Source organism: Suricata suricatta, chromosome 17, assembly GCF_006229205.1.
Source record: "Suricata suricatta isolate VVHF042 chromosome 17, meerkat_22Aug2017_6uvM2_HiC, whole genome shotgun sequence".
Classification (NCBI taxonomy): Eukaryota; Metazoa; Chordata; class Mammalia; order Carnivora; family Herpestidae; genus Suricata; species Suricata suricatta.
Window position 1 is genome coordinate 7,260,450 of NC_043716.1, and position 13,800 is coordinate 7,274,249.

At 48.4% G+C, this 13,800-nt stretch overlaps 1 protein-coding gene across 2 annotated transcripts in view; it reads left to right on the top strand.

Moving 5' to 3' along the window:
* LOC115282216 (protoheme IX farnesyltransferase, mitochondrial) overlaps window positions 1–13,800 on the top strand; it is a 126,683-nt gene that overhangs the window by 17,769 nt on the left and 95,114 nt on the right. For both annotated transcript variants that reach the window (XM_029928119.1, XM_029928120.1), the window contains exon 4: window positions 13,196–13,320. In XM_029928119.1, coding sequence (XP_029783979.1) covers window positions 13,196–13,320 — 125 coding nt within the window. The remainder of the gene's footprint in view (window positions 1–13,195; window positions 13,321–13,800) is intronic.

The window sequence follows — 13,800 nt, forward strand, 5'->3', positions numbered from 1 at the left end:
TGTTCACTGATGTGCCAGTACGTTTTCCCTGTCATTCTCTGGTTTTTCAATTTTTTAAATTCATACTGGTTTTGGGAGTAGAACCGAGCGATTCATGCCTTACATGTGACACCCAGGGCTCCTCCCACGTGCCTTCCTTAGTACCTATCAACCTTCCGGCCCATGCCCATACCCTCCAGCAACGCTCAGTTCTCTGTATTCTAGCATCTCTTATGGTTTGCCTCCCTCTCGGTTTTTATCTTCTGTTATTTTTTCCCTTCTTCTACGTTCATCTGTTGTGTTTCTTAAATTCCACATATGAGTAAAATCATATGATATCTGTCTTTGGCTGGCTGACTTATTTCGGTTAGCCTAATACCCTTCAGTTCCATCCACGTTGATGCAGATGGCAAGATTTCATTCTTTTTAATTGCCAAGTAATACTCCATTGTATATATACCACATCTTCCTCATCCATTCATCCATTGATGGACATTTGGGCTCTTTCCATAATTTGGCTATAGTCGATAGCGCTGCTATAAACATTGGGGTATATGTAATCCTTCAAACCAACATTTTTGTATCCTTTAGATAAATACCTGATAGTGCAATTGCTGGGTCGTAGGGTAGTTCTATGTTTAGTGTTTTGAGGACCCTCTGCACTGTTTTCCAGAGCGGCCGCTCCAGTTTGCGTTTCCACCAGCAGTGCAGAAGGTTCCTCTTTCTCTGCATCCTCACCAACATCTGTTGTTTCCTGAGTTGTTAATTTTAGCCATTACCAGCATTCTTCACAGGACTGGAACAAACAGCCCTAAAATTTGTATGCAACCAGAAAAGACCCCAAACAGCCAAAGTAACATCCAAAAATAAAACCAAAGCCGGAGGCGTCACAGTTCCAGACTTCAAGCCATATTACAAAGCTGTCATCATCGAGACAGTGTGGTCCTGGCACAAAAACAGACACACAGATCAGTGGAACAGAATAGAGAACCCAGAAATGGGCCCATAAACGTCTGACCAAGCAATCTCTGACAAAGCAGGAAAGAGTGTCCCTGTCATCTCGATAATCACACGCACAATTGGACACACCTAGCTTGTGCTGGACGGTTGTCAGGACAGGACCATGCAGCAGAGGGAGCCTGGTGAGCCTGCGGGTACATGGGGTTGAAAGAGTAGAGGCTGCTGGGGAAACTGGAGCCTATGGGAGTGTTGCACTACCATGGGCACCGGAGGCTTCAGCATCTGCCTCGGTTTTCTTGACCCCCCGTTTCACTATCAGCCCAGAGAACCTCACTCACTTTGTCTGCAGTGCTTCTAAAACATCGTTTGCCATCGAGATACTTGGAGTGCTTGTTACTAAATTTCTGGGCCTCGTCTCCACCAACTCCTTCAGTCTGGGTCTGGGGTGGAGCCTGGGATTCTGTATTTTTTCTTTTCTTTTAAGTTTACTTTTTTTGACAGAGACAGGGAGTGGGGAAGGGGCAAAGGGAGAGAAAAAGAGAGAATCCCAGGCAGGGCGAGTGCTCCCAGTGCAGAGCCTGGCAAGGGGCTCCATCTTACAAATCATGAGATCATGACCTGAGCCCAAACCACGAGTCAGATGCCTAACTGACTGAGCCTCACAGGCACCCCGGGAATCTGTATTTTAATAGCCCATCCAGTTATGGATGGTCCCCAGAACCCACTTTGAGAAACTCTTTCTCTCTGGAGAACTCACTCACCGCCCTCTTCCCTACCCTGACCTTAGCTATCAGCAAACTGCGTGGCTTCCCATTACGAACAAAAATGAAGGTTTGTTCTCATCCTGTGGGAGCTTGGAGACTTCCCATTACCCCGGTTCATCTGAATTCCACCTGTCACTGCCTTTTCTCCCCTCTTCCCCTTTCCTCTCCCCAACCTGTCGTCCCTGGACGGCTCCATCAGCCTGACACCTGGGAGTCCTGCTCAGTCCCTCAGGTCCACACAGACCTCCCTCCTCCATCTGTGTCTCTAGGGAGGACCGGACACTTGCTTCTCAACCCTGCAGGTCAGACTTGCCCAGGGGCCTGGTTACCCTTTTAGGCTATTGTCAAGGGCTTGGTTTCCAGTTCAAAGCAAAGTATGCTAGCATCTCATTTATTGAGATCAAAGTATGAAACACAAACGTGAGTTTGAAAAGAATGCTCCAGGGTTACCTCTGTAAGTACTAAAACGGGTTTTTACTCCAGAGCTTTATTTTGTGTCTCCCAAGAAAAGAGAGGGATCGAATTTGGAGGCAAAGAAGGCAAAGAGCAATGCTAACATATCAAGAGTAAGAAAATACAAGGCTCATTTTTATCTGCATTTTACACTTTGTGATTTTCTTTTTCTTTTGCCTGTAGGTGGCGGGGGGGTGGGGGCGGTGGTAGTGGTGAGTGTTGTTCTTCTGCTTCCCACACTTATGACCTCGCACGCTTCCCTATTAGCCAGGTTAACTCCTTATCCTCCTGCCTTCAGCTTTGACATCAGCCTGGGAAGCCTTCTAGCTTAGGACGCCCCCCTCCCCTGTGTCTTCACAGCATCCTTGGCTTTACCCTCCAAAGCACTGACCGCGGCACCCTGTGTCGTGATGCCTCTTGTCTGAGCGTTCACCACAGTGTGAGCACGGAGGGGGCGGGGACCACGTCCACATGGTTCACTGTTGGATTCTCACAGCGTAGCTCATGCCCTGCACCTAATAGGTGCTCAAAAAAACAGACAGTCAGTGGAGGTGGGGGGGGGGAGTACACTGAACTCTGCTGCCATCACCCACAGAATCTTGAGCAGTTTAGCCTATTAATTACAGACAGCGGATTATGTTACCACACTGTAGTAAAGGATCAGACCTGAGGCAGATGACCTCGAGCGGCCGTGCCTTGTGGTTCCTCTGGCTGCTACTTTTTCACTGTGTGGCTTTCACTCTGCAGTCCATCCTGAGGTTTTCAGTCTGCTCCATACGCTCTAGTCAGCATAATGGTGGGGAAGGAGGGTAGCCCCACTGTGTTACCCAGGAAGTTCATGGAATTCTTGAAAGCTGTACCCCTTCCAACTCCGGGGGCTCCTTAGGGACTCATCTGTGCTTTCACCTAGCGCCCAGCTAAGAGACCTTTATAAATTTCTTTCAGATAAGTAGTGAACGTGAAGATTATCAATGAATCATCTCTTAGAGTTGGCAAATGATGATTGATCGTCAGTTTCACTTAACGGGATAGCAGCATCCTTAAGAGCATGGTTGTTGGTCATCTTAAAAGTGTTTCTGAACGATCCTGTGTGCTAGAAAGTTGTCTTGAACGCTCTAGAATAATGACATAGCCAGGCAATGCATAACTGTCTAATCACTAAGAGTAAATGAAAATTTTCAGTGCAAGAGAAAATCATGGTGCGTTTATATACGTGTGCATTTAGGTCCAGATACAAAGAATACATGAGGAAGCCCTTTTTATTGACCTACTACGTGTGTGGTTAAAAAATATTCAAGTGTAGATAAATACTAAATACTGTCAAAATCAGAATGATGCCTTAAATGGACATGTTATCTTAATTCTTTATTTTAAATGTTTCTCGTAAAATGCTGTCTGGATAGTGACAATTAACAATTTTGAGATGAAACTCAGAAAAAACTTCATTATTTTAGAGAAAACTGCTTAACTGACAATCCCTTCTTACCAACTCATTTTTCAGAAGACAGATTTCCACTTCTTTTTTTTTTATGTTTATTTTTGAGAGAGACAGAGTGCAAGTTGGGGAGGGGCAGAGAGAGAGGGAGACATGGAATTTGAAGCGGGCTCCAGGCTCTAAGCTGTCAGCACAGAGCCCAATGCAGGGCTCGAACCCACAAGAGGTGGGATCATGACCTGAGCTGAAGTCGGATGCTTAACTGACAGCTACCCGGGTACCCCAAGATTGATTTATTTTTTTTTATAGGAAGGGTGTGATTTGGTTTTTTTTTTTAATGTTTATTTATTTTTGAGAGAGAGAGAGAGAGACAGAGACAGAGACAGAGACAGAGCATGCGTGGGGGAGGGTAAGAGAGAGGGAGACCCAGAATCAAAAGCAGGCTCCAGGTTCTGAGCTGTCCGCACGGAGCCCAACAAGGGGCTCATGACCTGAGCTAAAGTCAGACACTTAACTGCCTGAACCACCCAGGTGCCTAGATTTCCACTTCTTAAAAGTTTAATGCACATCAGTTTTATGGAAAAGGTTTTAAGTTAATTACGGAGGTTGTAAAGTGTTGTTTATTAAGTAAATTGAGAAGAAATATTTTTTTATCAGAAAGGGAAAAAACATGAAAAACGGTGTTTCACTTACGAAGTAGAATAGGTTAGGTAGTTCAAGGAAAAACTAATTGAAAGAACAATTATAGGATCTCATTCAAATATGTCGCATTATTAACCTTGATATAAACAGGTTTTATTTGTTTATTCAAACAGGCTTGATAGATAATTCCATTTCCCTTTTCAGAATGCTAACTGTAAATGCAGTCTGAATGCCTCCTGGTGAATTGCCTTGGCAACCATACTTAAATGTTTCATTTTGGCAACAGTATTGCTCCTTCGGTTTGAAGTATGAGTTTTAATTTGGTCCTAGGATTTTTTTGGAGGAGCTTTGGTCATTAAGTACATGAGAGAAAGAAAGAGGCAAACAGGAAGGGTCCGTAAGTTCTTAATTTTGCAGCTGTGTTATTAAAAATCCCTATAGAAAGTCTTATCTTTTAACCAGACGTGGTTATGGTTTGTAATCAGGTTCCCCTCACTGATACCCTTTTTAATGTGGCTGAGGAAAACGGTACCGGTCACTCATCACCTGACTTTTCGTCTGAATTGAATAGTGAGCATAAGAATGACCACCTTCTCTGGTGTGCCTATTGGTAAGATGACTATGTCAGGGCCCTCGCAGACCCACTGCCGAGCTGCAAAGCCTGAAAAACTTACATTAGAAATTGAGCCATGTGAAACTGAAGCTGGTAATAGAAATGAAGAGAGAGGAGGAAGTCTTAAGTACAGCTATTAAGCAAAAACTACATGCTCATTTTAGAATCAGAAAAGATTTCACTCCCACCTCTTAATTAAGTTGTGCCATTTAGAACTTTGAGATCAGGGAACAAAACTGATTCCATTGCTTGGGCACGCACATAAGCAAAACCACATGCAGGTTCATTACCTGCCTATGACTCCCTGTCAGCTTTGTACACACAGGAGCTTTAAGGAGAGTATGTCCCAGGTTTGCAGGATTCGGATCACAGCAGTGCACAGTGTCCGCTCTCGAGTAAAGAGACAGACTAGATCCCTAGGGTAATTTGAAATCTATACAGAATCTCACACTCTCGTTTAATCTTTTGACTAAATCTTTCACTAGAGTTGATAATGATTCAAACTGATTTATTGGAATTTCGGTTTTCACTTATTTCTTTTGGGGCACATGCTTAAAAAAATAGTGAGGTATTAAAAGATAAAATCTGGATGTAGGCGACAAGTTTTCTAATACAATTTTTGTAGTTTTTTTTTTTTTAACATTTATTTATTGTTGAGAGAGAGAGACAGTGTGAGCTGGGCAGGGGCAGAGGCAGAGGGAGACACAGATTCCGAAGCAGGCTCCAGGCTCTTAGCTGTCAGCACAGAGCCCGACACGGGGCTCGAACCCACAAACCATGAGATCATGACCTGAACCGAAGTCGGATGTTTAGCCGACTGAGCCACCTAGGTGCCCCTCTTTGTATTTTTTTTAAACATGTAGTTATTTTTAACTGATTATCTCAGAAAAGAAATAAAGTGCCAGCATTGTGCTTATGCTCAAAGTATTGAGCCTTTAAAAAAAGATAATTCTCAATAAAACTGCTTCTCCAAGAAGAGCTCTTGAGTACAGGCAAAGGCGAAGCCCTCCACCTGGCTCATGGCTGCTCTGGAAAGTACGCTGTAAGATTAGAGCTGGAGATGAGGCCAGCTGCCCACTCCGAATCGGACAGAGCCCCAGTTCTGGTGACAAAGCAGGCGCCCTGTGTGGCGGCAGCAGCGGTGTGTGCAAGGAGGCTTCTCCCCACCTTCCAGACCAGGCTCCCTCCTCTGTGACTCATCGCAGCCCCCCTAAACCCTGCGGCAGAAGAGACAACTTCTTGAGTTGTACACAGGCGTGCGGTGCCGTCTGAGCTTTCCTGGGCTGGTCTGTGATTCTGTAACCAGTTAGGTTGTGTGTGTGTGTGTGTGTGTGTGTGTGTGTTGGGGGGGGCCTCACATATCCCTTTGTTTTGTTGAATTTTCTTCTTTTGGAAATGAGTTTTTGGCGTCCTTGTTGAGGACTGCCCCATAAAGCAGCGAGCCAGACTGTATGGCACTCTTGGTCAGAGCCTGGGTTGAGCTGCCACCGATTGGTGCATGAATCTCTCCATGTATAAAATCAGACGTTAATCCTACTGTGCTTGGCTTGCTGGTGTTTTAGAGCAGGTCTGTGAAGTTCGTTAGCCGTGTATTTTATCGGTAACAAAGTTTTAAGTGCGCATACATGTATTTATAACAATATTTATGCCATTGCACATAAATGGCATATGGAACAGAAAAACAAATAGTAATTTGTAAATAAAACTCATGTACTCTTATACCAACATGCTGTATTAATTATCAGTAAAATGTGTGTTTTAAAATAAGTAAAGTCAGAGGTGCCTGGGTGGCTGTCTGTTAAGCGTCCAATGTTGGCTCAGGTCATGATCTCACGGTTCCTAGGCTTGAGCTCCATGTCCGGCCCTGTTCAGCACAGATTCTGTGCTCCCTCTGTGCTTCGGATTCTGTGTCTCCCTCTCTCTTTGCCCCTCCCCCACTTGTGTTCTCTCTTTCTCTTTCTCAAAAATAAAAATAAACATTAAAAAAATTGTAATAAAATAAAGTCAAATATAAGTGGAAGGTCTCACGCACTCTTTCCACCTCCTGGAGTTCCCCACGCCCTAGTGTTTTAGAAGCTTAGCGCTTCTGAGATTTAAATACCCATCAGAGCACTTTGACATTGGGAAGTGCTCCACAATTGTAAGTTTTATGTTTTTGTCATTGGCATTTTTTGCCCCCATTTACTGAAGGACTCTCCAGTCTCGAGAGTGACACTGCGGGACCTTGGGTTCCAGGGTTACGTCCTCCAGGCACGCAGAGCTTCTGAGGCAGCATCCTTTCTCGAAGCTCCCAAGGGTACCTCTTTGAAATGTGAGGTCTTAGCTTAGCAGCCAGAGGAGACCTGTTTCATCTAGAATTCTGGGAAGCTCATCTCCACAGTGAGCAGGAGCCCGGCTCATCAAGCCCTCGTTTGCCGGACCTTGTGCCACGTGCTTTGGTCTCAGCGAACCACTGGTTCTCGAAGGTGCCACGTGGCATGGACAGGAGCGAGGAAGTCTGGCGCTGTTGGTCCCCGGGGACCCTTCCCGTGGGGAGACCGAGGCCATGGGGAGCTGTGCGTGATTAAAGGGTTGTGCTGAGAGAGAGGTACTTCCCCGTCGCTCGGGAACACCAAGTAACGTCCATCGGGAGGTGCTTCGAGGAAGCAGATTGGACCTGGTTCGAGAGAGAACAAGTCAGCTGGCTCTTCCATGCAGAAGGGGGTCCCCGGGTCCCCGGATCAGGGGGTAGCACCCATCCAAAAACATGCTCGTGGGGTTCTTACATCAGGGCCCAGATTATACTAGTCGGCCCTGAGTTCCCTTTGACAGTTCTGTTGCTGCGCCCTTGACACTGAGGTTTTGTTGTCCCTGAGTGAGCGCCTCCGCTGTACCCACTCCGTGTGTTCGCTGCCTTCACACGGTTTGTCCACCCTCCTGTTGGTACCATTGCTGTCCTCGCAGGCCCTCACCCCTGCAGCGGCCTTACGAGCTCTGGAAGAAGGCAGCCCTGCTGATCTCAGGCCGGGCCTCATGGCTCCGGAGAGAGCTGCAGGCGGGCCGAGCTGGGCCTGGCAGACGGGCCTGCTCACACCGGAGGCCCCTGCTCAGACTGCCGCTGACTCCTCGCACAGGATGCTTGGGGTTCCCTGGCCGGACGCCCACCCAGGAGGGTGGGCCAGGCTCCACCAGGAGTCGGAGTATTACTCTTCCTTGACTTCCTCCCCGAGACCTCAGGGCTTGGAGTCCAGCGCCTCTGGGCCTCTGTTGGATGGGTCAGGCTTCATCGGCAGCATTGATTTTATGTTTACATCTGAAGGGGCAGAATAGGAGATTACCAAATAAAATATAATTTCAAGTGTTATTAATGAAAGAATATATTACATCCACTTTTAATGAGATCCTGGTGTTGCAAAATGAATCCACGTAATGAAATCCCAGGAAATCAATGAAAAGTTTAATTACAGTTGTGGCAGTTCCCTATGAGAATATTGCTGTGGTCAATTTTACTTGTCCAGTATATCAATCCTTTCTGCCTTTCTCTTTTCTTTAAATTAATCGCCTTGACGGAGTAGGTATAAACACATTCTTTGTTAGGGTTTGATGTTTTGTCAGAAATGTGTTACCAAATGCAAATTTCCTCCTCTCTGATAGTAAGATTAGTCTCTATCACTTCGTAATGTGCGTTACCATTTACGATTTGTACAGCTTTACGTCAGGCAGTCTTTCTACTTTATAAATCGAGTCACTGTTCTGTGTCGCTGAGACCTAGTCCTTTCATTTGGCCGTTTTTTGCAAACCACTTTCCGTTTCTTCTCTCCTTATCCGTCAAAAATTTGATGGACTTCCTCTGTCGTTCATCACTCAGTCAAGCTCTGAGGCAAATAAAAAGAAAAACAGGAGACTTTCTGCTCTGAATGTTCAGTTTTGTCTTTGTGTAGCTACACACCCTTTTTGGGTTTCAACAAAGCGAATTTTCTTTTCACAGCGTTTTTCTTTTGACAGTTCAGTGATCACGGTGCTGCCTTGCTCGTTGGCATGGAAATGGCATGGCTTGTTCATTTTTAGTTGCTTGTAAAACACAATACAAAATGTTGATGTGGATACTTAGCTAAAGCGATATCGGTGACTCTTGATTTTAGTAATTATGTATTGAGAAAGTTACTGTGGATTTTCTAAGCTCTTTCAATTATCATAGTTGTTTAGTCTGCTTTTGGTTACAGGTTCAAAGCCTTAACACAGAGTCAGGACTGATGTCAGTTGATTGACTCTGCAGATGCAAAGTATCTGCTTAGTTCATTTTGAGAGGGAAAGGCCGGCCAGCTCTGTTCCCTCCGGTCCTCCCACTGCCACCATCAAGCTTTCTTGCTGGTGGATCAGTTGAGAAGTAGCCTGGGTGTTCCAGACCTTTCTTCCAGTCCTGGCTGGTCATCATATTCGGTGATGGGCGATGAGCTTTTGAGTTGTGCAAAAAGCACGGGGACACTCGGTCTCGGACATGGGACTGTCCACGAGGCTTTGTGATTGATGGTGTGACACCCACAAAGAGTCCTACTCAAAGAAGGGAGCTGTTTTGAGTTATTGTAAAAGGAGTTCCGTTTGCTCCGAGAAAATTGCCCTTCTTGGGAGTCGTTACGTACACGCAGATATGGCTAAATGGACCGTTAAATGAGAAGCCGTTCTTTCCCTGTGGCACGTGGGTGAAATGTCCCTTAACAGCTTGCCCCTGCAACTGCGGTGTTCAAGCCTGGAGTCTCCGTGGCATTTCCTTTGGGGCGTAAGCCTACAGGCGGCTGTTTGCTATCCCTACATGACATGCTTACGCTCTGACCTGTGGTACCACGTGGGGCCCGGGCTGGACCTCTGGAGGAGAGGAGGGGCGAGGGGAGGGGACAGTGCACGCCTTGTGGCCTAAGCCAGGCACTTTCTCTTCTCTGCCTTCAGCTCCTGACCTGCTGCTTGTCCTTTTTTGTGACCTTTATCCAAACCTGTGTTCGGCCTCCTGGACTCGCTCTGCCGTGCACCTAACAGTGTGCATCTGTCCTGTGTTCTGGAGGTTAAGTCCTCTCCCAGGAGATCCAGAGGCAGACCGCATTTGGGGATCACGTCGTTGAAGGAGGGCCCTCTTTGCCAAAGGACATGCTCACTCGAGACTTCTGGTTTGGGGGGCCCATCTCCGCCTGTGTAGGTCACTCACCATTGCACGTTGCCGTGAGCCCAGTCAGAGGAATGTGGAAACACCAAGAAGCCTGTGTCTGGTCTAGATATTAGCGGCTCTTCCACATAGTAAAAGAACAGAGAGTTTCTAAATGTTGCTGGTAAAACTAGACTGAAGGACATGCCAACCAATTGGTGATCCTTAGGAGGAATTATCACTGTCTGTGGCATTTTTTGTTGAAATCAGTGGTGGTGCCTCTGGCGCTGTTTCCTGCATCCCCCTCCGCCTCACCCCCTCCCCCCGGCCCACTCCGTGACACCTTGTCCTCCTGACTCTTGTCTTCTGATGTTCTTGTCTGTGTCTGTCACTACTTCCTTTCCCCCATTTCTGAAGTTCTGACCGTTTGATGCACTTCTTTCCACTGCACTTCCTGTCCACTAACAGCCTCATCCGTTCCCCTCGGGCTTAGCCCTGGTCTCTGGGCAGGTGACTCCAGAGCTTTGTGTTCCTCTCCTGCCTCCTAGTCCCTTTCCTGAGCCCCGGCTTCACAGTGCACGTGCTCTGTCCACCCAGATGTCCTCTGGTGCTTCAAGACCAGCGTGTTTTCCTGAGACCGGCTAGTTCGATCACCTTTCCCCACCACGTGCTTCTGTCTGTCACTGTGCTAAATCCTTCTCCAAGTCACCTTTTACCCTTTTTTGTTGTTACTTTGTTTGGTCTTTCTGCTTCTCCCAATTAACAAGTCCTAACACTTGACCCGTCACAACATCCCTTGTATTGATTTGAGTCCGTATTTACTACCTTATCCAGAGTACATTAACAGTATAGCCTCTCGGGGCGCCTGGGTGGCTCTGACTCTTGATTTCGGCTCAGGTAATGATCTCAGGGTTTGTGGGTTCGAGCCCAGCATTGGGCTCCATGCTGACAGCACAGCGCCTGCTTAGGATACTCTGTCTCTCTCTCCCTCTCCGCCCCTCTCCTGCTCGTGCTCTCCCTCTCTCTCAAAATAAATAAATAAACTTAAAAAAAATCAACAACAGTACAGCCTCTAAAGTTGTTTCTGAAGACCCTCTCTCCCTGTTGCAAATCACAGTGCCTGTTGCTTCCAGGCCTCCAGGGACGGGTCGCTGACTTGCGAGGGGCCATCAGTAGTTTGCTGCCGACCGAACCACACGTAAACTACTCAGCCTGGGCTTCTGCGTGCGATGTGGCTGCCTCCCCTCCTGTCCCCTTCCTCCGGTCAATACTCCTGTGTACCTCGCATAGCAAGCTGGGAGAGATCTAGCAGCAGTGAACCCCACCGTCAGGGCTCCTGCCTGGGGGTGGGGTCCCAGCGAGGGCCTGCCGCGTGTGAGATGAGCAGGGATGGCCTCCCTGAGAAGTCATGTTTGAGACGAGATCTGAAGGACGGGAACGGGTACGCCATGGAGGGGGCGGGGGACACAAAAGCTCAGGGACCCGAGGCAAGAAAGCCCGGCCTTCCTGATGGAGAGCAGTGAGTGGGCTAGAGAGAGGCACAAGACGTGCACGCAGACACACACGCAGACATCCGCACACATGGCAGAGGAGTTTGCCTTTTAGCCCAGGTGAAGTGTCAAGAGGCTTTCTTTTTCTTTTTCTCTTTTTTTTTTATATTTATTTATCTTGGGAGAGAGCGTGTGTGCATGTGTGCGGATGAGCAGGGGAGGGGCAGAGAGAGAGGGGAAAGAGAGAATTCCAAGTGGGGTCCACACTCAGTGGCACAGCCCAGACACTGGGCTGGATCCCATGAACCGTAAGATCATGACCTGAGCCCATATCAAGAGTCTGATGCTTAACTGACGGAGCCACCCAGGCGCCTGTGGGGACTTTCTAATCAGGGAGATAAGATCTGCTGATGCTCATAAAACTTGGGTTAGGACAGGGGGACAAGGTGGAAGCAGGGAGACCACACAGGGGACAGGCGATTGCCCTTGTCCAGGCAAGAGTGTAGCTTGGACCAGTTCCTTAACCTCAACACTTTTGACATTTTGGCCAGAACATTCTTTACTGTGGGGGCCGCTCCATGCGCCGTGGGATGTTTAGCGCCATCCCTGGCCTCCACCCGCTGGAGGACGGCTTATCCGCCCACCTCAGTGTGACAGCCACGGATGTCACCAGATACCACCAGAGGTCCCCCAGGGGCAGAGCCACACCTCATTCTGGGCCAGCGGGCTTGACAGTGGCAGTAGAGACGGGTTTAATGGGCAGCGCTTGGCAGTGGATGGCATGTAAAGCAGGGGGAAGCTCAGTAATGCTTCCCGGATGTTTGGTCCGCAATCCAGGCAGATGGTGTCCGATTGCTTTAGACTCGTGACATTGGTCTTTCTTGCCCTGTGTCTGTTCTTGGAACTATGCAACCGCCTGTGAGGTCTCCCGCCCTACCACTCTCCGCCTTTCCTCCCCTCCCCTCCCAAAGGTCTGGCTTACGGGCCCTATTCTTGAAGTCTTCCCCCGCCAGCCCACCACTGGTGATCCTTCCTCCAGTGAACTTGTCCAGCCCTGTGTCAGCACCAGTCCTTGGCATTCGCTGGCCCGGGAGGACAGGAGGACTCCCAGGACACAAGGACCAGCGCCTGAAGGAAGGAGCGGCCTCAGCGGGTGCTTGCAGGACTTGGCTTTGTGCCTGCACCTCGCCACTTCCCCCGTTCCCCTGGGGCTGCAGGATTCCCATCTCCCCCTGGTCATCCTCTGACTGTGTTCTGGGCCCCAGAGCCATTCTCTGTCACCGGTGAGCCCTCTGCTCGGCTGTCTGGAGCTTGTCACGGAGCTGGGACTCCTAGCGCGTGTGCTAGAGCGACTGACGTGTGTCTGTCATCTCCCTGCCAAATAACGTGCCCCACAGCGGGAACGACACCTCACGCATCTTCAGCCCTTGCTCTGCCTGACGCCCAGCGCGGTGCTGGTCGGGATCTAGCTATTCAGTAAGGGCTTGTTGGCTAAGGAAGGGAGCACTGGTTTTTTGACTCTTGAGTATAATGGAGTTAAAGGAAAATTAGCATTTTTCTCATAACGAGCACATATAATGTTTATAATCAAGAAAAAAAATTTTTTTAATTTTTTTAATGAGCAAGATTAGCCTGTGGTTTGCGTCACTGATGAAATGGATGGGTTTGTATGAAGAGGGCTTGCTTCTGGGCTCTGACAGTCCCCAGTCTGCATTGGTGACGCGTCTGCTTGTTTCTGTGTTGCAGCTCTCGTGGTCAGCACCACCTCGGCTGGATTTGCGCTGGCCCCAGGACCTTTTGACTGGCCCTGCTTCCTCCTGACTTTTGTGGGAACAGGCCTTGCGTCCTGTGCTGCCAACTCCATCAACCAGGTCAGTCGGGCACTTCTCAGTGCGGTTATGGTGTTATTGCTTTCTCCGAGACGGCGGTGTTGTCCTGCTTTTAAAAATGACTCCCCGAACCATGTATGGACACGGAGAGGCCCCGGGAGCCTGTGACCCACGCGTCCTGCGGAGGTCTGTGGCTGGCAGAGTCCGTCCGGCTTGTGCGGGGAACGGTTCTCGGTGAGAGGGCAGCCGTGCATCGGCCTCTGACGGCCCGGCGCCCTCGGGTGGGGAGGGGTTTAGAGCCGTTGGCCCAGCTTCCGCTCTCTCCCTTCCAGGCACATTCCCCCAGAGCTTGTCATTCTTCTTCCTTTGGTTTGATTTGTCTGCATGTGTTTACACACACTACAATGTATTTTTTACGTCATTATTTATTTAGTTTTTGGAGTTTATTTATTTGTTTCGATAGAGACAGAGACAGCACAAGTGGGGCAGGGGCAGAGAAGAGGTGGGGAGAGAGAGAGAGTC